At 46.8% G+C, this 24,633-nt stretch overlaps 1 gene segment (V, D, J or C); it reads left to right on the top strand.

Moving 5' to 3' along the window:
• Positions 1–18,297: 18,297 nt before the first annotated feature.
• On the top strand, positions 18,298–18,836 carry LOC124227171 (immunoglobulin lambda variable 3-19-like). The segment is given in 2 exon segments: positions 18,298–18,368; positions 18,517–18,836. Coding segments are annotated over 2 exon segments (366 nt in total).
• The last annotated feature ends 5,797 nt before the right edge of the window (positions 18,837–24,633 follow it).

Below are 24,633 nucleotides of genomic sequence, written 5' to 3'. Positions count from 1 at the left end.
GAATGAAAACGTTTCACCAGTATCATGCTGTAACATTTGTAGGTGTTGTAAATGATGGTTCCCATCAAGAAAGCCAGTTGTGTTTCAGTTTACTACCCGGACCTTCACAGTTATACATCCTACTTATTCCAAAGCCTTGGTCTTCATCTGAAAAACGTTTCTTGGTGGAACTGGGTGGGTACCTGGATGGCTATTGACTCTTCAGTCATTGGCTGGATATGACTCACCTTCCTGTGTGAAGGAAAAAATCTGACATCCTCACAATGCATGGCTTTCCCATCAAAAGGGTCAATGTCCAAATTCTTAGAGGAGCAACGAGGAAAGTTCTGGATGACCGACAAACATAGTGAACTTTCCCCCAAAATCTATTTCCCTGTAGAATTTTACTAAACGTGTGACAACCTGGACAAAGGGTACATAGATTTCCTACTACACACAGAAAATCAGAGGCTCATCAGGGAAAAGATCCACATTGGAAATACAGAAGTGTCAGGCACGGAAGTTTTTGAAAACAAAAACCAGAGCTTTCTCTGAGTATCCTCCTGTCCCACATGAGAGCAAATCTAGAATATAATGGATGGGGACCAGACATCAAAAAGAAAATCATGTACTGTTCATAAGGTTTGACAGTATATTTGGATTATTAAATGTGCAATGAATTTGTCGTGCTAACGGACCACTCTATAGCAGTCAATAGGTGATATTTTATCTGCTGGATCCCTGGAGCCTAAGCCACAATCTCAAGGAATTTCCAAGGTAAATATTATGAAAGGTCACTCTAGTTCCATCTAACCTGGGGTATGTTGTCCTTGGGGTCTCTGACCAGCCCCAAAGGGAGCAGGGAGCTGGTTGCTCTCCCAGATGCATGATGGGCCTGAGTCCAGGTGCGGCAGTGCCCCCACAGAGAGCTGGGGGGAACTGACATGAAGAGTCTACATAAAGACCGAAAACTTTTGATGAGAAGTTTCCCAGAACCCTTCTCCTGGCCCAGGCTGGTTCTAGAATCTGAGAAGAGTTTATTGTTTGGGGCGCAAACCTCTGTCTTCTGTCTTCATCCCCAAGTGACCTTGGGACTGTCGCTGCCTTTCTCAGCCCCTTACTTCCCTGTCAAGGACACTCCCCAAATTCTATGCTCGCAGTCACTACAGCAAATCTGTATAAATTTATGGAAAGTGGTGACTGGTCACCCACATGGGACAGTAGGCACGTGGCTCAGGACTAGACTCACATGCAGCAGCTTAAGTCCCCATCCTGGCTGCATTCTGGGTACTGGGGAGAGGGAGAGGAGTTAGGAGCCAAAGTAGGATCACTTATGACTGCTGGGCAATGAATTGCAGACATGGGTAGAGGGAGGCTGATAATGGTGCTGAATGTCTGCAGCCCCCAGCTGACCTCTGGAGGGGTGGTCTTAACCCACTCCTGTCAAACCTGACTCTGCTCCATCGGAATCATCCTGTGCTAAGTCAGCTGCAAAAAACCTGATTTATTATGTGGAAATTATGCCTTGCCACACTTGACTGCACATCGTTCCTGCCCCCTAAACTCTTAGTTTACAAGAAAGGATTACGCGCGACTTGAAGCATTTTGAATCTCAGATGCCCTCAGGTTGGACAAGGTTCTTTCCGATCCTGGGACACACCAGCCTGTTCCCCGTAAGCGCTCACTCAGCTCATCCCACACTCACTTCCTCTTACTTGTTTCCTCATACCTTTGTGGGAGCAGCTCCACAGTTACCTCTTCAGAGGGTCCCCCAATCTCTTATTGTAAAATGATCTGGCTCCCATTTTCTGCCTAGATCTGTATTAATTATGCACAGAGCACTTACCACTGTGGGGTTCTTTCCCTCTCATCATTTTTGTTAACTGGTGGATTTGTGTTCCATATTCCCCTAATTGGACAAAGATGAAGTTTACTACAATGAAAAACAGAGGCATGAACAACTTGGAGCTGACTTTAATCCCACAAATATGACTGAGAACTAAGATATTTTTTTCTAAATACTCACCAATGCCATGAGACCTGGGAACTCGCTCTCTTTCTGTCCCACCATCCCCATGATTCCAGCCTTACTTTCATTCTCGTTGATGTGATATCTCTGATTTCAATTAAACATACAAGTCAGTGTACAGGTAGAAAGTGATGGGCACTGTCGGCTGTGTCTGCAAACCTGGTGGGTCCACTGCACTGTCTCACTCTCATGATGGACACTCCTGAGAGCAGAGGCTGTGTCTTGCTCATGCTGAATTCCCAGGACTGGAATGTGTTCCCGACCAAAGTGGATCTGAATGAACTTGAATAGACCTCAGCAGTGTGTTCTGAATCTATCCCTGGAGAGAGTGCATCCCTGGGCCTCCAGCAGCCTGTATGGACTGGCCAACAAGGGGCAGCAGTCACGTGCAAAACCACCTGGAGATGGGCCTTGGAGTCTTGGGCTCTCCATGCAGTGGGGTTAGTAACCCTGACCCAACATTCTTTTCCTACACTATCACCTTTGACGCTGAATTAGGAATTCTGACTCCTATTTTCTCACATCTGGTTCTTGGAGGCTCTTCCCATGTCTCTTGCCCCCAGGCTCACATCCACTCCCAGCTGCAGGGGCCCAGCACAAGTCTGACCCTGACTCTGAGCTCAGCAGGGCACTGCCCGTGGTGGACAGGATGCTCATGAACCTGTTACAGGATGAGGAGCTAATGGGGCTAAAATATCTGCTCAGTGCTCACTGGACGTGTGTGAGGTCTGAGGGCCTGCACCTTCCCTGATAAAGGAGTGGGGGTTGCATTGATTCAAAGCCTTCATCCACCAGCCAACCCCATCTGCCCCTGAGGATGATGGGACCAGGCATCCTGGAATAGCTGGAGCTCAATCCAGGCCTTGCAAGTGGGGAATCTCCTGTGAATGAGCCCTTCCTTTTCCTGCCTACCTCTCCTTTTCATTCGTGCAGGTTCTATGGCCTCCTTTGAGCTGACACAGCCAGCCTCAGTGTCCCTGGCCCCAGGATAGAAGGCAAAGATCATCTGTGGGGGAAAGAATATTGGAAGTTAACATACTTATTGGTACCAGCAGAATACAGGACTGGCTCCTGTAAGTCATCAATTGTGATAGAAGCAAGCCTTCAGGGATCCCTGGCCAATTCTCATGCTCCAACTCAGGGAACACAGCAAACCTGACCATTAGCAGGGCCTGGGCCAAAGACAAGGCTGACTATTACTGTTCAGATGTGGGATGATGGTAATGCTCACAGTGACACAAGCTGTTGGGGAGGTGAGACATAAACCCTTCCCTGTCTGCATCACACTCTCCTTCAACCTCAGGAGGAGTATAGACAAAGCCTTGAGCAGGTCTGATTCTGCTCCCCAGATCTTCGATCCCCAGGCAGCCCTCTCCTCCAAGCCCTTCAGGTGGGCTCTGCAGAAGGTGGATCAGGAGTGCATTTAGGAAAGCCAGGATCAGGACATGCTGGTGTTTTCTGGGCCAGAATGTGAGCTGAGGAACAAGGACCTGTGCAGAAGAACACTTAGAGGGAGATGTATGTCTAATGGAGCATTGGTTCTTGCATTTCCACATAGTGGTGAATGGTGAGTTTCTATATAGTGGCTACTCCTTGACCAAATGTCCTGATTATTCCCCAGAACCTCCCACATCTATGAGTTCCTTAAGCCCCTAGTATCTATGGCAACGTGGGATTCTGAATGAAGAAAACCAATGTCCTGGAGACTGTGGTGTCCACCTAGATCCCTCTTCCGTCCAGACCAACACACCCAAACTGGCTGGGAGCCCTTGCTGCTAGCAATTGTGCCCTCCCTGGGAAGTGCCATTATCTACAAAGAATTTCCTTCCCCAGCTTATGCCCCCTCACCGAGTGTGACTTAGGTCCAATAATTGCCTGATGCCCAGACACTAAGGCCCTGTCTCAGTTCAGGATGACCTTGCAGGGTCTCCCTTCTGAGTCCACATTTATGACAACATGGCAATACAGCCCTGTCTTGCCTTTCATTCTGCCCTCCAGGAAGATCAACCCAAAACCTAGTGCATGCAATTGGGCATGGCACTGTGTGCTTCTAGGGAGCCAAATTGAACATAAAATTCTAGAAGGAAGGGTGTGGAAGAGAAGAGAGCTGCACAAGGGAACCCCAGAGTTCTGTTCATATTCCTAAGAGGACTGATGAGTCATGGGCTGGAGGATGCTGTGTGAGGTTGAGGAAAGAACCACCCAGAGACCCTAGAGGAACATTCCACAGGGCTCACACTCACACAATCATGCACTGCTTGTTCCCCAGTCAGAGGGGAAACATCCTAGTTAAGGCATCAGGTTGACTAGTCAGGAGAACCTGCCTCATTCATGGGGAAAATCAATGAGTTAATATTTCATCCTAACACATTGTAAAAAGAAGAGAAAGCTGAGCCAAAAGCAGCAGAGGAAGGAACAGTCATGTGCTGCTTAATTGCAGGCCTACATTCTGAGAAATGTGTCATTAGGCATTTCATCACTTTCTGAATATCAGAGTGAACTCACACAAACCTAGATACTATAGCCTACTACACACCTACGCTATATAGTACTAATCTTATAGAACCACCATCACATAAGCAGGCCACATTGACCAAAATGTAGCTATGCAGCGCAGGACTCTAAGGAAGATTAGAATGGAAGTTAAAGAAATAGCAGGAAGAACATCAGTGAAATTCAGCAAAATTAAAAGTTGGTTCATTGAAAACATCAACAATATTGACAAGCCATTAGCTAGACTGATCATTAAAATATTAGTAAAATCGAGAAGGAAAGAGGGGACATTACTACGGACATTACAGAAATAAAACAGGACTTTAAGGTTTTGAGGTAACACTACAAACAATTAAATGTCAAAAATTAGATGAAATGAATGAATTCCTAGAAAGACACAGGTTATGGAAACAGACTCAGGAAAAAATAGAAAATCTGATAAAGTTTGCAAACAGGAAAGAGATTGAATTAGTAATCAAAAGCTATGCTCAAAAAAGGACCCAGACACACATGGCTTCACTAGTGAATTCCATTAATTATTTAGAAGAATTAATATCAATTATTCTCAAGTTCTTTGACAAACAAAAAGAGGAAAGAACACTTACCACTTCGTTCTATGAGGCCTCTATTACTCTGAACCAAAACCAGATAAAGAGATCACAAGGAAATAAAACAATAGATCAATGACCCTATGGATAAAGAAGCAAAGACCCTCTACAAATTACCAGAAAACCTAATGCAGGAACACAAAAAAGGAACATATAACATGACCCAGTAGTCTTTCTCATAAGAAGGCCACATTGTTCTAACGCCTGGAAATCAGGAGATAGAAGGCATTAACTTAGTAGAACAAAGGACAAAAGGCATGATCTACTAAACAGTCACAATTATTTATGTTTTTTTTCTTAAGTTTGGCACCAGAGCTGTTTTGCAAATCTTTTCTTTTCTTCTTCTTCTCAGCAAAGCCCCCCAGCACATGGTTGCATATTCTAGTTGTAGGCCCTTCTAAGTGTGCCGTGTGGGACACCGCCTCAGCACGCCTTGATGACAAGTACTAGATCCACGCCCCGGATCCAAACTTACAAAGCCCTGAGCCACCGAAGTGGAGTGTGCAACCTTAAGCTCTAGGACATGGGGCCAGTCCCCCCAAGAGTCACAATGTTTTCATGCAGCAGACATCCCTTCTGCTTTTGATACTACTCCTATCATAGCATCAAATAAGTAAGAGTGGAGGTGCAAATACAGGAGAGGGGGTGTTATTCCATGCAAAGAATCTGGATGTTCCACACCCAATGTAAGGATATTGATGACAAATGATACAGGTGTGTATTTCTGTGTTTCTGAATGTTCTGGTGTCTAGAGGCCACTTCCCAGACACGTGATATGCACACAGAATGAAAGGATGACTAGGATTCAGACATTGGTGAGGAGCGAGGTCATGGGAAGGGTTCCAGCCAGAGAGAAAAACGTACAAATCAGAAGACATAATAGAGCATGAGGTGTGTAGAAAGTTGGAAAGTCCAGACAAACTGAGGCTCAGTGAGATCAAGAAAAGAGCAGGAACAACATTTTTTCTGTCTGGAAGTCTCATAGGAATATAAGCCCCCCAACACACCATTCATGTGGCTTGTGAAAAAGTCTATTCTTAATCATTTGTCCACATTGTTGCAGGGTCTAGATCTGAATGAAACTCAGTTGATAAGGGCAGGACAGTTGAGCCCCAAGACCCAGGTGGCCCAGGAAGGACTTAGGGAGACAAGCAGGAGGAAGTGAGAGTTTCCATGGTAAACTGGACCAGAGTTACTGAGACTTCAGTGAGCACACAGTCCCCTGGGTGTCCCCACAAGATGCAGGTGCAGTGGCAGCAGGTCAGGGTAGGGCCCAGGAACCCGTATGTCAAACAGCTCCCAGGAGATCCTGTGCTGCTGGTCCTCTAAGGACCACACTTTGAGTGGCTTCACTCCTGCTCACCTGCTACTCCCAGCTCAGGTGAGAGTCACCAGAGGAAGGCAAAATCTGTGAATCACAGGGGACCTGCTCTCCTTCCCACCTAGGATCCATGGGGTCTTGGCCCTGCACTCAACGCTGCACACATATTCTCCTCTCATCAGGAATGGGGGCCAGTCTGTCCTGACTCAGCCTCCCTAGGCATCGGTGGCCCGTTGGCAAATGGTCGCCATACCCTGTGCTGAAGCAGCAATGATATTGGGGGTTATAATTGTGTCTTCTTTTACCAATAGCTCTTGGCATGGCCCCACATGACTGACGATGGGTCATGAATCAAACTTCACAGACCCCAGACTCCAAATCTCGCAACAGGACCTCTCTGAGTATCTCTTACCACCAGCCCAGCATTGAGACTGATTACTACTGTTGTTCCTATGCAGAGTGGGGCTGGGGGCTCTTTCCTACCATTTCTTAGTGATGAGGAAGTGAGACCAAAACCATCCTGGGCTGGCCTCACTCCCCTGCTGCCCCCCGTTCTGTTGTCAGCTCCCTTGGAGTGTATCACTTTCTGGGTTCAAGGCTAAAGAAGTGAGGTCCACTCCTCTTTCCCAACACTTGGCGAAGTATATCCTTGGGAGCATCAGCTCATTGAGGCCACTTGGGAACAAAGGCTCTGTCCCTGCCTGTGATCTGTCTGCTCAGACACCCACTTGTGCTCAGGAGAGGCAGGTACCGATGACATCCAGATGGTCAAATTCCAGGCTGGGACAGTGCAGGGGAATTAAAACGAGTACCTCTCTTAGCCACTGTTGTCTGCCCCTCCCTGGGGCAGGGGCGTGTCTGTCCAGCTCTTCAGTTCTAGCCTCACTTCCCATTACTAGAAGAAGTGTGGAGACAGGTGACCTGGGCCTGACTTTTGCCTTTGACTTGAAGAAGGAGATCCTGGGAGTTTTTACACCCCATGTGGGGTCACGTCTGGCCTGTAACCTGTACATTTGAGGTCCTGAAGGAGCCATGGCTCCCACCATCAAAGTCGCCCCACTCCTACTGGTAAATCCCTTTCTTCACTGGATTTATCTCAGCTGCTTGCCCCTCATCAGCACTCCCAGAGGCACCGAACCTTACCATATTGACACAAGTCATCCTTCAAGGTTCTGTTTGAAAGTCCCTTTCTCAGGGAGATCATCCATGAAATAAAGACTAAATGAGGTGCTTTTCTTGAATCTTCTCAAAAGAAGCTGTATTTCTCCTGTTGCAACTTTTAGCACATGACATATCTCATTCATATCTTTGTCTTGGTTAAACTCATTTTTTGAGGGAGAACTGTACGTGGGGCCCAGCAAGGTAGAACCTGGAATATTTTCAGTGATGCTCATAACTCCCATTGGAAACCACAGAATGTTATCAGGTGACAGGATATGACTCTAACTGTGTACATCGCTCCCCACCATGATCCCAGAAGGAGCAGGCATGGGAATCCAGGGATCTTAGCTTACAGGAGAGACTGTGCTGCCTAGGGACTTGAGAGAGGCTCCTGGGAGGAGAATGGACACTTTCGGGGGGGGGGGGGGGCAAGTACCTGGCAGGAGGCCCTTCCCAGGGGGTTGGGATCATAGAGACAATGCAGCTAAAAGGAGCCCAGCACTTCTGCTGAGGCTCTGAGAGCAGACTTTTAGCGGGGACTGAGTTAGTTTGCTAGGTCTGGTCTCACAGAGCACCACACCCTTGGTGCTGACAATAGAGATTTAATGTCTCACAGTTCTGGGGTTAAAAGTCTGAGATCATGGTGTTGCAGGGTTGGTGGTCTTGTGGGCTGTGAATGAGAATCTGCTCCAGGCATCTCTTCTAGCTTCTGGTGATTTGCTGGCAGTCACTGCTGTTCCTTGCCTGAAGATTCTGCCTCCATTCTCATATGGGATTCTCCCTGTGAGCGTCTCCAAATTTTTTTGTGTAAGGGCACCTGTCAAATTGGATTAGGGGTCCATGCTTTTCCAGTATGATCTAATCTTAAAATACCTAATTACATCTGCAATGATCCTATATCCAACGAGGTCCAATTCAGAGGTCCTGGGGTTAGGACTTAAATATTTAAATTTTAGAGGGGACACAAATTAACTAAAACAGTGTTTCTGCCATGCTTTGGGCTTCCCTTCCCTTGGCAGACAAGCTTGTAGGTGCACAGCTCTGCAGGTCGCTGCTGCACCATGGATTTCTCATGGCTTCAGGTGGGGCATGAACTGAAAGACCAGAAGACCCTTGACCGTCCCCTAAATGACTCATCTCATGGGACTGATGTCCAGTCTCCATCTCATCGTAAGGAAATCTCTGCCACAAAGAAAGTGTCAGAGTAACCTCCCAGCCAGGCCCTAGTGCACAAGAACCCCATTTCTTCAGCAGGGAGTGGTGGTGCATGGAGCTTTCCCATGGCAACTTCTTCCCTGGCAGAATCCTTTGGATACCAGGCTGATCTGCTTCTCCTCCAACCATAAGTCCTCCTGAGGCAGCTCGGCTCTGCTGGGGACGATCTCGTGAACTTCCCCCGTGCTCTCTGGACTGACTGGAGGGCTCAGTGGCGGTGCCCCTGCTCTCTGCCCAGTGTCCTTTCCCCTCAGTGACACCATCCCAGTCCTGAAGCCCATCAGTCCTCGCCTGCACACTGCTGAAATTAATAAAAAAGACCTCAACTAAACAGAGTCAGGAAGGCCTGTAGGGGGCGCTCTCACACCTCTAATAGAGCATCAATTCCTCCAAACAGGTGCTTAATCTCCAACAGGAAGTACAAAGACTTTACTTCGAGGGAAAATTTCTGTCCCCAGCCAGGAACAGCTCAGCCAATGAGAAGCCATTGCCTCTCTAAACTCTTAAACTGTTACTTTCTCCCAATAACTTTCTTAGCACAGCTCCTCCCAATTTCTCATTTTCTCTATATTACAAAGCAGCGCCTCCTTTTTTTCTGGATTTGCCTGTCATTTGCCATAGTATGCACAACATGAATTGCAATTATTTTGGTCATTTCTGAGTAAAGTCGCTTTGAGATTAAAATAACCGGCGATATGATTTTTGAGTTGACACACCCAGGCCTGCATGCTGCCCTCTGCACACAGGTCAGAGGACACACAGTGACGTCGACATGCGCAGTTAGGGTTTGCAGGTTCTAACCCCCAGCCTGAATGATGAGGCATAAGCAGGGCTGACTCTAGTGAGACATGAGGATGAGATGGCCCTTGTCACAGAACTGGACAAGCACAAATGAGTTCTCTGTAGTTCTGCCCTGACATCCTTGTGATGTCTCCGTCAGAGAACCACGACTGCATCCCTGCAGCCAAAGGACCCGCGAGCAGGACAGGAGGCAGTCACCTGTGCAAAGGGCAGTGCATCTGTGGGCATGTTTGTGTGCAAGTGTGTGCGCATGGTTATGTATTTTACTGTGGCCAGGAAATGTTGTCAATTTCCATTCTCGTAAGCCTAAGACTTTCTGTTTCCATAACTTTTATCGTTTCATTATTCCAGCATCTTTCTTTGTATGAACTATAAGAATAAGGATTAAGGATATTATTACGTGGAGGAAACATTCACATGTTCTTAATATATATCAAGCACCATCCAAAGCACTTCATATTTATTAAACTGTTTAATCACACATCTTCTATGAACAGGCATTCTCATCATCACCCCGTTTTGCAGATGGGGAAGCTGAGGCATGGAGGGATGGGCAACCTGCCTGACGTCAAAACTAGGAAGTGGCCGACCCAGTAGCAAACTCAGTGCTGCTGATCCCTGACTCCCTGGTCTTCACCACCATCCTGTGGCCTCTCATTGTGCTTTCAAAGCTGAGACTTGGCCTCTTCTTAAGGTGCAGGAAGATGTCTCTTCTGTTTCCATAGGAAATGACTGATACCGTGACATTTCCAGGCAGCCCTGTACGATTGAAATAAAATTGAAAACACATATGGAATTGATAAATTTAGCCACTTCTAAAAAAAGAGAAAGAAACAGGGGGAATTATTTTGCATAAAATATTTTGTTTAACTCAATATCATTTCAATATGAACTAAGTATAATAATACTGATTTGTTTTACATTACATTTATACTGTGTCCTTTAAATGTGGTGGGTATCTCAGAACTACAGCACTTCTCTCCTGGGACTACCCACCTTTCATGCTCACAGCTACATGTGACTTGCGGCCACCACAGGACAGAGCAGGTCAAATGGATGAGGTTGCCTTGGAGTAACTGTTCCTGCAGTGTGTACTCACATCCACCAGGGGGCGAAGAGGGTCCAATGACCAACAGCCACACAGGGAAGGAATGGCTGTTCCATTTTCCACCCAAACTAGGAGTATTGAGGCCACCTAGAAGTGAGGGAATTTTTATAACGTGTCCATAGTACTTCTGTTCTTAAAAACAAGATATTAACATATAACTACAATATTAAAGATGAATCTGAGCCATCAGCACACATTTTCATTACTCAGTGTAATGAAGGACAATGGTCTGTGTGAATTTTTTATAAATGTTGCTGCAAGCTTCCCTTTCAGTGGAAAGATCATTTCCACAAACCTCATGCCAAGTCCTTAAGATATATTTTGTGCATAGAGCTAGAAAGGAAGGAGGATTTTAAAAACTACTTTATTGAACTTGGATAACTCTCTGTGGTATTCTCTAAAAAGAGATACATTTGCTTAATTCACAAGCACAGATCATTTTCATGAAGGTCAATTCTCCCAGGATGGTACTAAGTTCCCTCCCATGTTGGAATGTGACCCAAAAGCAAAAATGTCAGAACCGGCCTGCAGGAGTAGCCAGCAGGGCCACATAGGGGAGACACTGAGGTGTGAAGTGTGAGGAGTGGAGGCATCGAGGTGAGAGGTTGGAGAAGAGCTCTGTGTAACACACTCAGCGGAAGCAGTAGTGCACGAATCTGAGGCATGTGGTCCTCCTCTGACCTTTGATGATCTCTTCAGACCAAACTCTGAGGAGTGAGCACGCGGGGTCTGCCGTCTGTGCTCATGTATCAGCACAGCGCTTGACACATTATTTCAATGAAAAACGTCTCTAGCATTTTGCAAGTGAATAAGCGTCATCACATCCTCAGCAGGGTGAGGTTTGAAAACAAATACATTTGTTCAAGATAGAAGGTAAAATATGCATCTGGCGAATCATGTTTATAAATACTAAAAGGTTTCTGTTCCTGATCTGATAGTTGTCCAAATAGCCTTGACCACGTTAGAAACGGAATCTTCATCCTAACTTGTCAGGAGAAGAGCCTGTTATGAGTAGCCCAACCAGGCATCTGATACCCACAATGTCCTGCTGAGACGTGCTCCTGTGTTGCCTGTCATGGAGAGAGCAGAGGGAGTGTCCCCACCTTGGTCCACGGACAAATCATGTTTCACTGGGAAACACAGATTCCAAAACCATGAAGACCTGTGGGCTCTTCAGAACAGACTCAGGGAGGAGGGAACACCTGAATACAGAGGAGAGGGTGGTGTCAGGAGGGCCCAGGAGGGTTGGCATGAAGAGGAGGAGGATATGGGGCATGGGTAGCAGCAGGGAAGGAGGGACTGACAGGTCAGGCTCTGAGGTCAGTCCCCTGGATGGGAATCTTGACTCACTCATCACTGGCTGGGGGTCTGTGGGGAAATCATTTAACTTTACAGTGATGGCTCCCTCCTCATCAGACTGGAGGGAAGTTTGACCTTCCGCAGATGGCTGCTGGTGGGTTAGTGTGATGTCTGGTTGGGAGGGTGCAGGTAAGAACTCACCAAAGGTCTGGCATCTATTGAGGGCTCAGAGTGTTGAAGTATCGATACATGTAAGAAGACATCATCTGGCAGCAGCAGGGGGCACTGTGGGTCTTGGTTTGTGGAACCTAATCCATCCTGGTCCCCTGGCTGTGATCAAGTGCAAAGGGCGTGACTGACGCTTCCTTTGCAGACACTCTTATTGTGTAGAATCAACTCCCCACTGAAAGTCACACCTGGCACTTCTTCTGACCCCTGGAAATTACCAAGAGGGTGTCCTTAGCCTCAGGGCTCAGACAAGAGCTCTGATAGAGGGAATGGAGAATAGATGTGCACTCAATGTTTCTCCCTCTTGAGCGCAAGAAGAGAGGATAAGTGTAGAGCTGGGAGAGGCCAATCCTGCAGGGCAGCCACAGGGCTGAGCTCCTGTAAGTCCCCTTCATCATGGACTGGGTTCCTTTCTAGCATCTGCCCCTCATTTTCTCCACAAGTCAGAGCATCCCAGGGCACTCAGGTATCTCCCTCTCTGATATTTCCCTCCAAGCACAGTCCCCTGGGACATCTGTCCAGTCTTCATGCATTCATCATCATTCTGGTATTCTCTGTTTCCAGGTCTCTGTGCTCTGCCTGTGCTGCCACAGCCCTCATCTGCACCTGCCTCCCTGGGAGCCTCAGTCAAGCTCACCTGCACCCTGAGCAGTGAGCACAGCACCTACTACATTCACTGTATCAACAGACACCAGGGAAGGTCCCTGGGTATCTGATGATGGTTAGGAATGACAGAAGCCACAGCAAGGTGGACAGGATCTCTGACTGCTTCTCAGGCTCCAGTTCTGGGGTGGGGGGCTACTTAACCATGGCCAAAATGCAGTTTAAAGACTAGGCTGAGTATCACTCTGGTGAGAGCCATACTATTGGTGGACAGAATGAGTAAGAAACAGTGACACAGACAAAGGGGAAGAGAAGCTGAACCTCCCTCCTTTCTGTCCCTTCCTCCCCTGGGGACTCAGGGTGAACTGCTCCTTGTCCCTCTACAGGACCCTGAGACCTTTGATTCTTCTCCTTGCAAACCCCATCATCCTCCACCTCCTCTCCATGACAACACTAAGAAGGGACTGATGCAGGTCAAAATTTAGGTCAATGACAACTGGACATCTGTTTCCTCCAGCGGATGCCTGTGGGGACAATGCTGAGAGAGACTAGACCAGCCAAGACAGGAAAATGACTCTGAGTGGCTAAACTGAGAAGACTGTGTCAAAGAGAACCCTTCGTCTCTGTGTTCCCAACATGGGGCTCTGCTTTGGGAAGACACATGAATCTCAGGGGTCCAGGAGTGACCGTGGAAGTCATCTGCAGCTGTCATGTCTTGACTCCAGGTGCACCGTGGTGTATAGCAAGATTCCTGTCAGGGTTGAGGGCTCTGCCAATTGCACTTTGTCCTCAGGGGAGGCATGGCAGAGAGACATGGACCCCACGGTGTGTGGTGAGCTGGGGACCAGTAGGGAAGCACCTTGCATGTTAGGATGTTTGTTGCGGGACCTATGTGGAAGGTGATTTGGACTTCTCCAGCTGTGGCAGATTATCAGTTTGTGATGCCAAGAAGGGCTAGACATTTTGCCCCCAGGACTTTTTCAGGGACAGACGAGGACCTTGTCCACAGGGACAGCAGTGGGTTTTGGGGACATGAGACACTGAAGTGGAAAATATGTTGACTTCCTGAGTCTCAGCCTTGTGGGTGATCCACCTCAAATGCATTTGCGATGTGGCTGGTTTCCAGGATGTGTGGATTTCCTCCATAGCTTTTCTAGAGTCTGAAAACAAGCATCTTTCACACACACCGTATCTTTTTGTCAACATGGAACAGCCATATTGATGAGGTAACACTGGTCCCTGGGCACTGGCTTGAGCAAGTTCAGGTGAGATTTCAGGGCTAGACCCCAGAAGGGTAGGCTGGGATAACAAGTGAGAACTCTGAGATGGAAATTCCAGGAGCTGCCTCTGGCCTGGACAACTCTCAAGGTTGCCAGAGGGAAGAAAATGGCTGGTCTCCCTGGAAAGGAATGGACAGGATGCAGGAGGCGCAGGGAGAGATGGACCTCCGTGCTCAGTCCTCCAGTGACATGTCTCAGCCTGTGGTTAGCTGATTCACCAAGGTCACAGGGCCATCTCCCATCCTGTACATTCCACTAAAGTGTTGATCTCTATTACGTATTGGCACTGACTTTGTCCTCAAAAAGGTGTCCTCTGGGTCCCTCCAGTGGGGAAATTCCTCCTCTAGTTATATTGTAGGAAAGGGAGTCTGGAGGACTGTGGGGAAATAAATCCAAACCCTGGCATGGACCACATCACATCCAGACCCATCTGGGCCCTGTAGAGCTATCAACTTTGATGAAGGTCGGCAGTAGCCTCTGACGGACAGACAGAGGGACAAACTGCTAGAAGTGATGACAGTGACTGGAAAAGGGAGGCAGATAAAGATCATCCCCTGCTGTACTGAGATGATGACGAAGCAGTGACAGAGCTGCCACTACAAAGCCTTGTCAGAGATGGACTAAGGGCCATGAGAGGCCATTTCTTATGGACAAGGTTGCAACTGGTCAGGGTCTCATCAGAGGACACTGTCAGCTCTTGTCTTGTGCAAATGACAATGAACTTGTGAAGGATGGGAGTCCCTTCCTCAGTTGTGCCACGCCATGTATTTGTCCTTGCAGATGCCAGGTATTCCTGAGACCTAGAGTAACAGTTTATCTCAAATTTCTTCTTGCTATGGTCTTAGAAGATTCTCAAGAATGGACATAATGCATTGTCATTGTCACATTTGGGGAATTTCAAAAGCTTAAGAAGCTGTGGACAAATAGGTCCAGAGAGCGGCTGAAATAGGGCACAGGACCTGCACATGGTGGCACATTGAAGCTGCTGTGTCTGTGAGTGCGACAGGGGAGGCTGGGCAGGTGGGCTGGAGTGAGAGTGTGCTGGAGGAGGGGCCCTTCCCCTCTGGCTCACCCTGCATCTCTCATGCTCTGCCTCTGTCTCTGTCTCTGTCTCTCTGTATTTCTCCTGTTAGTCATGTTGTATTTATCTTCCAGTACATTTTTATCCTACGTGGTCCCTTTTATATGCACTCTTTTCTCATTTTCATTCCCTGTCCATTTTGCCTGTGTGTCTATCTTTATTCCTTTATAATCGCAACAGCAAAACTAATGACACTGAGTCTGCCAATGTCCTTGGTCTCCTGTGTGAGGACCAGAATCCAGGCCCCTCCCATGCAGGATGGAGTCCTCATCCACAGAGGCTGGGGTGTCAGCAGCTGCAGCTCCAGGACTTGCTTCTGCTCAAGAGACCTGGCACAGTGGGGACATTCCCCTTCCTGGTGGCAGGCTACGTCTAGTGACCTGTGAGTGAGGTGGGATGGAGTCAGGACTCCCTCCCACATTCATGAGCATCTGAACAGCACCCCAGCACCAGAGCCCCATTAGTTCTACTTAGGCCTGGTTTTGTCTACTTCAGAGATCAACGTCCATCTCTGCCTACATCGGCTTCCTTCCTGTCCTCGGGTGTGTTCTCTGGTTCATCTAGACCTCCTGCAAAGTAGTATCTATGTGAGAGTTGTCTCCTGGGAACCTTCAGCTTCCACAACTTTTTTTCTTTTCTTATGTCATAATTACATAATTTACAAAATTGCATAATTTACATCCTCTAAGATCCCGCACTTTTAGTGAACAGTTGTATGAGTTTTGACAAATGAATACAGAATTATAAGCACTTCCATAACGGTGATGTGTAACAGTTCAATCATTATCCACAGATTCCCAGACCTCTTGGCAGTCACACTCTCCCACCACCTCCCACCCCACAACTCCTGATCTGTTGTCTGTCACCATAGTTTGGTCTTTGCAAGAACATCATATAAATGGTATGCTTCATTCTGTTAGTGTTTTCATTCAGGCTTCTTTCACTCAGCATAAGGCATTTGGGATACGTCTATGTTCTTGCATGTTACTAGTTCATTCCATTTTCATTGTGAGTAGAATTCCCTTGCACGGAGGAACTATAGTTTGTTTTTCAATTTCCCAGTGAAGTAACACTTGGCATATTTCCATGTCCACTCTAACAAGTTCAAATAAAACCTTTAGAACATTGTTTTGGTTTGTTTTTGAAGACAGACGTTTTCATGTCACTTGAGTAAATACCTGGGAATGGAATTTCTGGATCATATGGTGCATATATGTCAAACTTTCTCAGAAAACACCAAATTGTTTTCCAACGTCCATGCTAGTTTTGCATTTTCATTATAACCAGGCATTTATGAGACTTCCAGTTGTTCCACATCTTCATCATCACTAGATTATCAGGTTTTATTTAAATCATTTTAATATATCTGTAGTGATATCCCATAACATGTACAATTTTCCTTTCTTTAGTGACGTGAATCCTTGAGCATCTTTCAGGTGCTTATTGTCATCTGTGTGCTTTGTTTGGTGAAGATTTCGATCATATCTTCGTCCATTTCCAAATTCAGATTCACCAGGTGACTTGTACACAATTGTGTGTGTGTGTGTCTTTGTATGTAGATCTATGTGATTTTATCCCCTGAGGAGGTCCATATGTCCACACCACAGTCAAGATACAAAACAGTTCCATCTCCACAGGGAGCCCTCATGTTGTCCTTTTAGGACAACATCCACTTCCTCCCCATAAGGTGCCCTGCACTGCCCCTAACCCTTGGTATCCACTAATTGATTCTGCATTTCTAAAATTTTATCTTTTCAGAAATGATGTATAGAAATGAAACATAGAGCCTTATTGTATGTAGCCTTTTTGGATTGGCATTTTTCACTCGGCAGAAGCCACTGTACATTCATCAACATTGTTGCATGCATTCAGTTCATTCCTTTTCATCTCTGAGTTCTATTCCATGGCCCCCAGTATACCAAATTCTGTTTACCATTCCACCCATTGAAGGACATCTGGATTGTTCTTACCATGAGGTGTTATCCATAAGGGTGTATGAACATTTGTGCATAGTTTCTCTGTGAACATGTTTTCATTTTCTGAAATAAATGCCCAAGAGTACATTTGCGGGGTTCCATGGTAGCCATAAGTTTACTTGTTTAAAGAATCTCTTATGGCTTTTTCCAGGGTTGCTGTATCATTTTACATTCCCATCAGCAGACATGAGTGATCCAGTTGCCCCACATCCTTGCCGACAGTTTGGTTTGTCACTATTTTTATTGCAGCCATTCTGATAAGTCAGTAAGGAGATGTGCCTGTGGGTTTCATGTGTCTTTCCTTCATGGTTAATGAGGACTGGCCATTCTTGTGCCCTTTGCCATCTCTGTGTCCTCTTCCATGTGATGTTTTTTCTTGTTAATTGCCCATGTAAAGAATGGATTTTATTTTTACAGTTTATTTTTGAGGGTGCTTTATACTCTCTATACCATAGTCCTCCATTGCATATGGGGTTTTAAAATATTTTTTATTTTTTTCTTGTTTTTTTCATCCTCTTTTGAAAGTTTTATGAAGCAAAATATACTAAATTTAACAAGGTACAATGTATTGATCATCCTTTTACCAGTCATGGCTTTGGTGTCATCAAAGAATATTACTCACCTTACATGTCAAAGATTTCTCCTACTTTTTTTTTTTTTTTTGCCTAAACCATAAAAAATACGTGCCTGAGAGGCACATAAGCAATTTCTCTGTATCTGGTCATATTGTTTTGTCTCTCATGCAACAGCATAACCAATGTCCCTACAGGTTTCCACTTCATGACTGCCCAGTCCACAAACATGGATGCTTCATCACTAAAGCATGACTGAGGGGTTCTCCCGACCCCAGAGAGGAAGCCCAGGGCACAACTGAGCTGTGTGTGCATGTGCTGGTGGTAGGGGTCTGTACTTTCTCACTCAGCACAAGAGAGAGGTCTGAGTGCTCAGGGACAGGCCTTGGGAATAGGGGCCATTTTCACAACCTCTTTAGGCTAAGCCCTTTTCTCATTAGGACAGAGAAACTCAGCAAGGTCACAAAAAGGAGGAAGTAGATTTGCATTTTTTTCTAGAGAATAAGAGAGGCCCTGAGGCACATCCCTAGCTGTGGGCTCAGAGGCAGAGCTCTGGGGCATCTCCACCATGGCCTGGACCCCTCTCTTGTTTGCCTTCCTCACTCTCTGCACAGGTGATGCTCCCCAGGGCTCAGCCCCTAAAGAGACTATGGAGCAGCCTGGCCCTGCCCTTCAGCTCTGCAGAGGGGACGATCTCGGGTGTGTGCACTGTGGGAAAGAGACCCTCATCCTTACACTCACCTCCGCTCTCCTCTCTTGCAGGTCCTGTCGTCTCTTCTGAGGTGACTCAGCCAACTGCGGTGTCTGTGGCCTTGGGGCAGACAGCCTCCATCACCTGCCAGGGAAGTGACTTAGATAGTTATTCTGCTAGCTGGTACCAGCAGAAGCCAGGCCAGGCCCCTGTGCTGGTCATCAATGCTAATAATGAGCGGCCCTCAGGGATCCCTGAACGATTCTCTGGGTCCAGTTCAGGAGAGACAGCCACGCTGACCATCAGCGGGGCCCAGGCTGAGGACGAGGCCGACTATTACTGTCTGGCAGCAGATGCTTTTGCTGCTGAAGCTCACAGTGACACAGGCTGATGGGGAAGTGAGACACAAACCTCTTCCCCATCTGTGTCACACTCTCCTCCAGCCTCAGGAGGACTGTAGACAAAACCATGAGCAGGTCTTGGCCAGGTCCCAGATCTGAGATGCCCACGCTGCCCTCTCTTTCCAGCCCTCCAGGCAGGCGCTTTGGAGGATGGATCAGGACTACATTTAGGGTTGGTAGGACCAGGTTGATCTGCTGTTTCCTGGGCAAGTATGCGAATTGTGGACAGAGGGCCTAGGTGGACAGGCAGAGTGAGGAAGATATATGGCCATTAGTCATTGTGTCTGAATTCCCAAATGGGAGTGACTGGAATACATGTTAGTCCACCCTTCCTGGGTTAGTGACCAGAACAGCCAAGGCCAGCTCGTCCTCTGAAGCCTCTGACTCCCATTACAGCCGGGGCCTCTGAAGGAAGGAAACTGAGGTGATGGACACTGTCCTGTCTGCCTAGACCCCCTCGTCATGCCTCACAAACCCACCCTAGAGTGCAGGGAGCCCAGGGTGTTCACAGCTGTGCCCTCACTGGGAAGTACCTTTATCGGCAAATAATTGCCTCCCCCAAGCTTCTGTTCCTCTCTGTGTGACTCAGGTCCAGTGTCTGCCTGATGCCACGACTCCAAGGTCCTGCCTCACGTCAAGATGACCTTGCAGGGACTCCCAGCTGAGTCCTCATTTGCCACCACATTGCAGGTCTGCTCAGTCTTGCCTCCATTTTTTATTCATGAGAGATCACCTCAAAATCATATTGCATGCAATTCTTCATGTCACATTGTGTTTTCAGGGAACAAAAGAGAAAGTAAAAGTCCAGAGGGAAGAGTATGGAGGAACAGAGATCTTCAGAGAGATAACCCTGGAGTTCTGCACATAATTCTCAGAGGACTGATGAGTCAGGTGTGGGAGGAAACTGCATGAATTTGAGGGAAGAACCAGAGACACTGAAGGAACATTCTGCAGGGCTCGTACTCACAGTCATGTAGTGTTTGTTCCCCTCTGAGGGGAGAGCTCCTGGTTAAGGCATCAGATTGACTAGTCAGGGGAGCAACCCTCACTCGAGGGGAAGATTAGCCACAAACTAAAGTCTCCTCTGCTGCCACCTAAACACTATACAAGCAAGTTGAGAATGGATGGGCCTGTGTCCAGGTAACTACTGAATCCAAAAAAAGGAAAAATGACAGCGAGAGCAATCCAAGTATGCGGGACACAACAAGGAAACTCACAATACCTGGCATTCAATCAAATATTTCTTACAGAGAATCAGGAAAATAAGAGAAATAATAGGAACAAAAATCAATTGACGTAAATTGGCCCTAAAATTCATCAAATGATATAATTTATAGACCAGGATACAAAAGGAATTTCTATAAACTATATTCCGTGTGTCCATGACGGCAGAGGAAAGATTGCGCGTGTTGGTGGTGACATGCACATACACACAGGTGTGTATTGATCCACTGGCACTGCTTTACGAGTGCTACATGTAGAATATACAAGTGATCTCAAATCAATATTGTAACCATCCACCCTAAGATACTGTGAAAAGAAGAGAAGACTGAAACAAAAGCAGGCAGATGGAGGTAAACGATAAAGTCGAAATAAAGGATTGAAATAGAAACACATTAGAGAAAATCAACAAAACTAAAAGTTGGTTCTTTGAAAGCATCAGCGATATTTACAGACCTTTAAGCAGGCTGATCATTAGTAAAAAAGACTAGTTACTAAATCTGAGAAGTGAAGAAGAGCTGTTATTACTCTCATTACAGAGATAAAACAGGACTTTAAGGTTGGGAGTCATTAGGCCAAAAAATGCACGATAAAAAATTAAATGAAATGGACAAATTCCTAGAAAGGTGCAAATTACCACAACTGTCTGAAGAAAAACGTAGAAAACATAATGAAATCTGCAGCAAGAAGAGAGATTAAATTAGCAATCCAAAATTACCCACAAAGATGGGCGGCCCTGTGGTTGAGTTTGTGTGCACTGGTTGGATGTCTCTGGGTTTGTGGGTATAGACCCTGGGCACGAACCTGGTACCACTCATCAGGCCATGCTATGGTAGCATCTCACATAAAATAGAGGAACATCGGCACAGATGTTACCTCAGCAACAATCTTCCTCAAGCAAAAAGAGGAAGATTGTTAGGACTGGCCCTGTGGCCGAGTGGTTAAGTTCATGCACGCTGCTGCAATGGCCCAGGGTTTCACCATTTCCAATCCTGAGCACGGACATGGCACCACTCGTCCTGCCACATTGAGGCGGCACCACACATGCCACAACGAGAAAGACCTGCAACTAAGATATACAACTATGTACCGGGGGGATTTGGCGAGATAAAGCAGGAAAAAAAAAAGTTTGGCAAAAGTTGTTAGCTCAGGTACCAATCTTTGGGAAAAAAAGAAAAGTGGAAAATTGGCAACAGATGTGGGCTCAGGGCCACTCTCCCTCAAATACACACACACACTCACATACACACAAAGAAACTCATTACGCACAGAAAGACACATAGCAAGACAGTGTCATTGGAGAATTCCATAAAATATTTAAAAATGAATTAATACCAATTATTCACCAGACCTCCTAGAAACTAGAAGGGGATAGAACACTTACCACCACCCTCTATTAGCCCAAAAGTACTCTGATACCAAAACCAGAGAACTAGATGACAACGAAGGGAAAGTATAGATTAATAACTCTTATGGATTTAAACACAATAATCCTCTACAAATTACTAAAAACCTAACCCTGCAACATAAAAAAACCAATATCCACCAGGACAAAGTGGTACTTGTTGCAGGAATACAAGGTTGTTTCAACACCTGGAAATTAGTCAGTGGAATGCACCATATTAATAGAATAAAGGACAAAAGTCATGATCTTCTCAAGAGTCACAATGATTTCCTGCAGCAGACCTTGCTTCTGCTTGTGTTTCTAGTCCTATTATTGAATCAAACAGGTGAGATGGGAGGTGCAGAGATGGGACAGGGTGTTATTCCATGCAAAGAATCTGGATATCCCACACCCAATGTGAAGATTTAATTATAAAAGTAAAAGGTGTGTAATTCTATGTTTCTAAATATGCTGGAGTTCAGAAACCATTTCCTAGACATGTGATATGGACAGGGAATGAAAGGATGACTGGTTTCAGGCATTGGTGAGGAGCAGGGTCATGGGAAGGGCTCCAGCCAGAGAGAAAAACATATAGAAGCTAGAAGATGGAAGAGAGCAAGATGTGTGAGAAAGGAGGAAGGTCCCGATGAACAGGGGCTCAGTGAAATCAAGAAAAGAGCAGGAACCACCTGTTTCTGTCTGGATGTCTCATTGGGACATCACTCCCAACATACCACCCATGCACTTGTGAAAAAGCCTTTTCTGAATCATTTCCTCACATCCTGGCAGGCTAGATCTGAATCAACCTCAGTTGACAAGGGCAGGACAGTTATGCCCCAAGACCCAGGTGGCCCAGGAAGGACTTGGGGAGACAAGCCGGAGGAAGGGAGACTTTCCCTGGTGCCCTAGACCCTGGCATAGGAGACTGGAGTGAGCACATGGTCCCCTGGGGGTCCCCACAAGGTGCAGAGGCAGCTGCAGAAGGTCAGGATGGGGCCCATGAATCTGCATGTCGACCATCTCCCAGGGGAGCCTGTGCTGCTGGTCCTCTGAGATCCACACTTTGAGTGGCTTCACTCCTGCTCACTTGCTACTCCCAGCTCAGGTGAGAGTCACCACAGGAAGGCACAGTCTGTGAAGCACAAAGGAGCTTGTATCCCTCTCACCCAGGTTCATGGTGTCTAGACCCTACACACAGCTCTGTCCACATTTCTCCCTCCCATCAGACATGGGCCCCAGGGTCCTGACTCAACCTCCCTAGGCTTCTGGGGCCTCTGGGAAGATCGTCACCATCTCCTGTGATGAAGAAGCAGTGACTCTGGGGGTTATAGTTGTGAATCCTGGGAACAACACTTCCTGGCACAGCCCCACGTGCCTGAGCATTGGTCAAGAATCAAACTGCACAGACCCTGCACTCAAACTCTGGCAACATGACCTCTCTGAGCATCTGTCAGCTCCAGTTCAGCCATGAGACAGATTTTTATTGCTGGTCCTATGCAGGGTCGGGTTGAGGTTCTTTTTCACTGTTTCCTAGTGAGGAGGAAGTGAGCCAAATCAGTCCTGGGCTGGCCCTCCTCCCCTGCTGCCCCCATTTTGTAGTCAGCTCCTCTGGAATGCATCACTTTCTAGGTTCAAGACTGAAGAAATATAGCCCCATCTTCTCCCTCACCACTTGACAAAGAGCTCATTGAGGCCACTTGAGAACAAAGGCTCTGTCCCTGCCTGTGGTCTGTGTGCTCAGACCCCACTTGATCTGACCAGGAGAAGCAGGTATAGATGACGTCCAGATGACTCAGAGGCCAGGATGGGAGAGTGCAGTGGGTCACCTTGAGTTCCTGCCTCTAGCTACCGTCCACCGATCCTGGGATGGGGGCCTCTCTTTCCTGATTTTCAAATCTGCCCTCTCTTCCCATTACCAGGGAGAGGAGTGTGGGGACAAGTGACCCTGGTCTGACTTGGCTGTTACCTGAAGAAGCAGATCCTGGAGGGGTCAGTCTTGCTCACTAAACTGCAGCCATGGGGTCCTGAAGGAGTGACAAGTTATCATCATAGGTGCCCCGAACCTCCTCATAAATCCCTTTATCCACCTCATCGTTTATCTCAGCTCTCTGCCCCTCGTCTCTCCCTGTGGCACTGATCCTTACTTGGTTAACACCCAGTAATCATCTTCATTCTGAACAAAATTCCTATCCTCAGGCAGCTCATCAGTGACATAAACACTATGTGAGATGCTTTTCCTGAATGTTCTTACAAGATCCTCTAATTCCTCTTTTGTAGCTATTAGCATATGTCACATAGTATTTATATCTTTGTCACAGTTAGACTCAGTTCTTGGAGTGAATGATTAAGCACAGAGCCCAACAAGGTAGTGACTCTGAATATTTCCAATCATGATGATTAAATTAGAATGTAAAAGGGAGATAAAGAAAGATTATCTTCTGTGTTCTTAGACGGTGACCAACCAGTGAGGGGGCTGCCTCTACAAAGCCTATCAGAAAAGGCCAAGGACCAAGGAGAGACCATTTCTCATGGTCAAGGTTACGACAGAGGCAGGGTGTCATCTAAGGCCACTGTCAGCTCTTGTCATATGAAAGCGACCTTGAGTGGTATAAAGGACGCGTGTCCCCTCCTGGGTTGTTCCACCTCAGTGGCAGTTGTCTCACAGGTTCGCAGGTGATTCTGAGATCAGGAAGTAAGCTTTACACCCAAATTACCTGTGTGATATCAGTTCTCTCAATATAGCTGGAAAAAACAGTAGTTAGGTCACTTCTGGTCTTAGCAGAGCCTCTAGTACAGAAGTCATTTATGGCACTCTCAAATTTGGGGATCACTTGACCTGAAAAGTTATTGACAATTGAATCCAGGAGGCAGCTAAAACAGGTCTCAAGACCTGCCCACCAGGTGGCATGGAGCTGATGTCACGGAGAGTGTGATGGGGAGGCCAGGGAGACTGGGTCGAAAGAGAGAGTGTGCTGGAGGAGGTGTCCTTTCTCTCCTGCTCATCCTGCATCTGCCTCCCTCCTCCTCCTCCTTCCTTCCTTCTCCTGTTCCTCCCCCTCCTTCTTCCTTCTCCTGCTCCTTCTTCTTCTCTCTCTCTCCCTCCTGAGCTGTTAGGATTTCTCCCTGGAGGTTATTATTTATTTTTATTATTTCTTCCATCACATCTGTATCTTGTGCAGTTT

Source organism: Equus quagga, chromosome 15 (assembly GCF_021613505.1).
Source record: "Equus quagga isolate Etosha38 chromosome 15, UCLA_HA_Equagga_1.0, whole genome shotgun sequence".
In the NCBI taxonomy this organism is placed as follows: Eukaryota; Metazoa; Chordata; class Mammalia; order Perissodactyla; family Equidae; genus Equus; species Equus quagga.
This window is presented reverse-complemented; position numbering and strand designations above follow the sequence as displayed.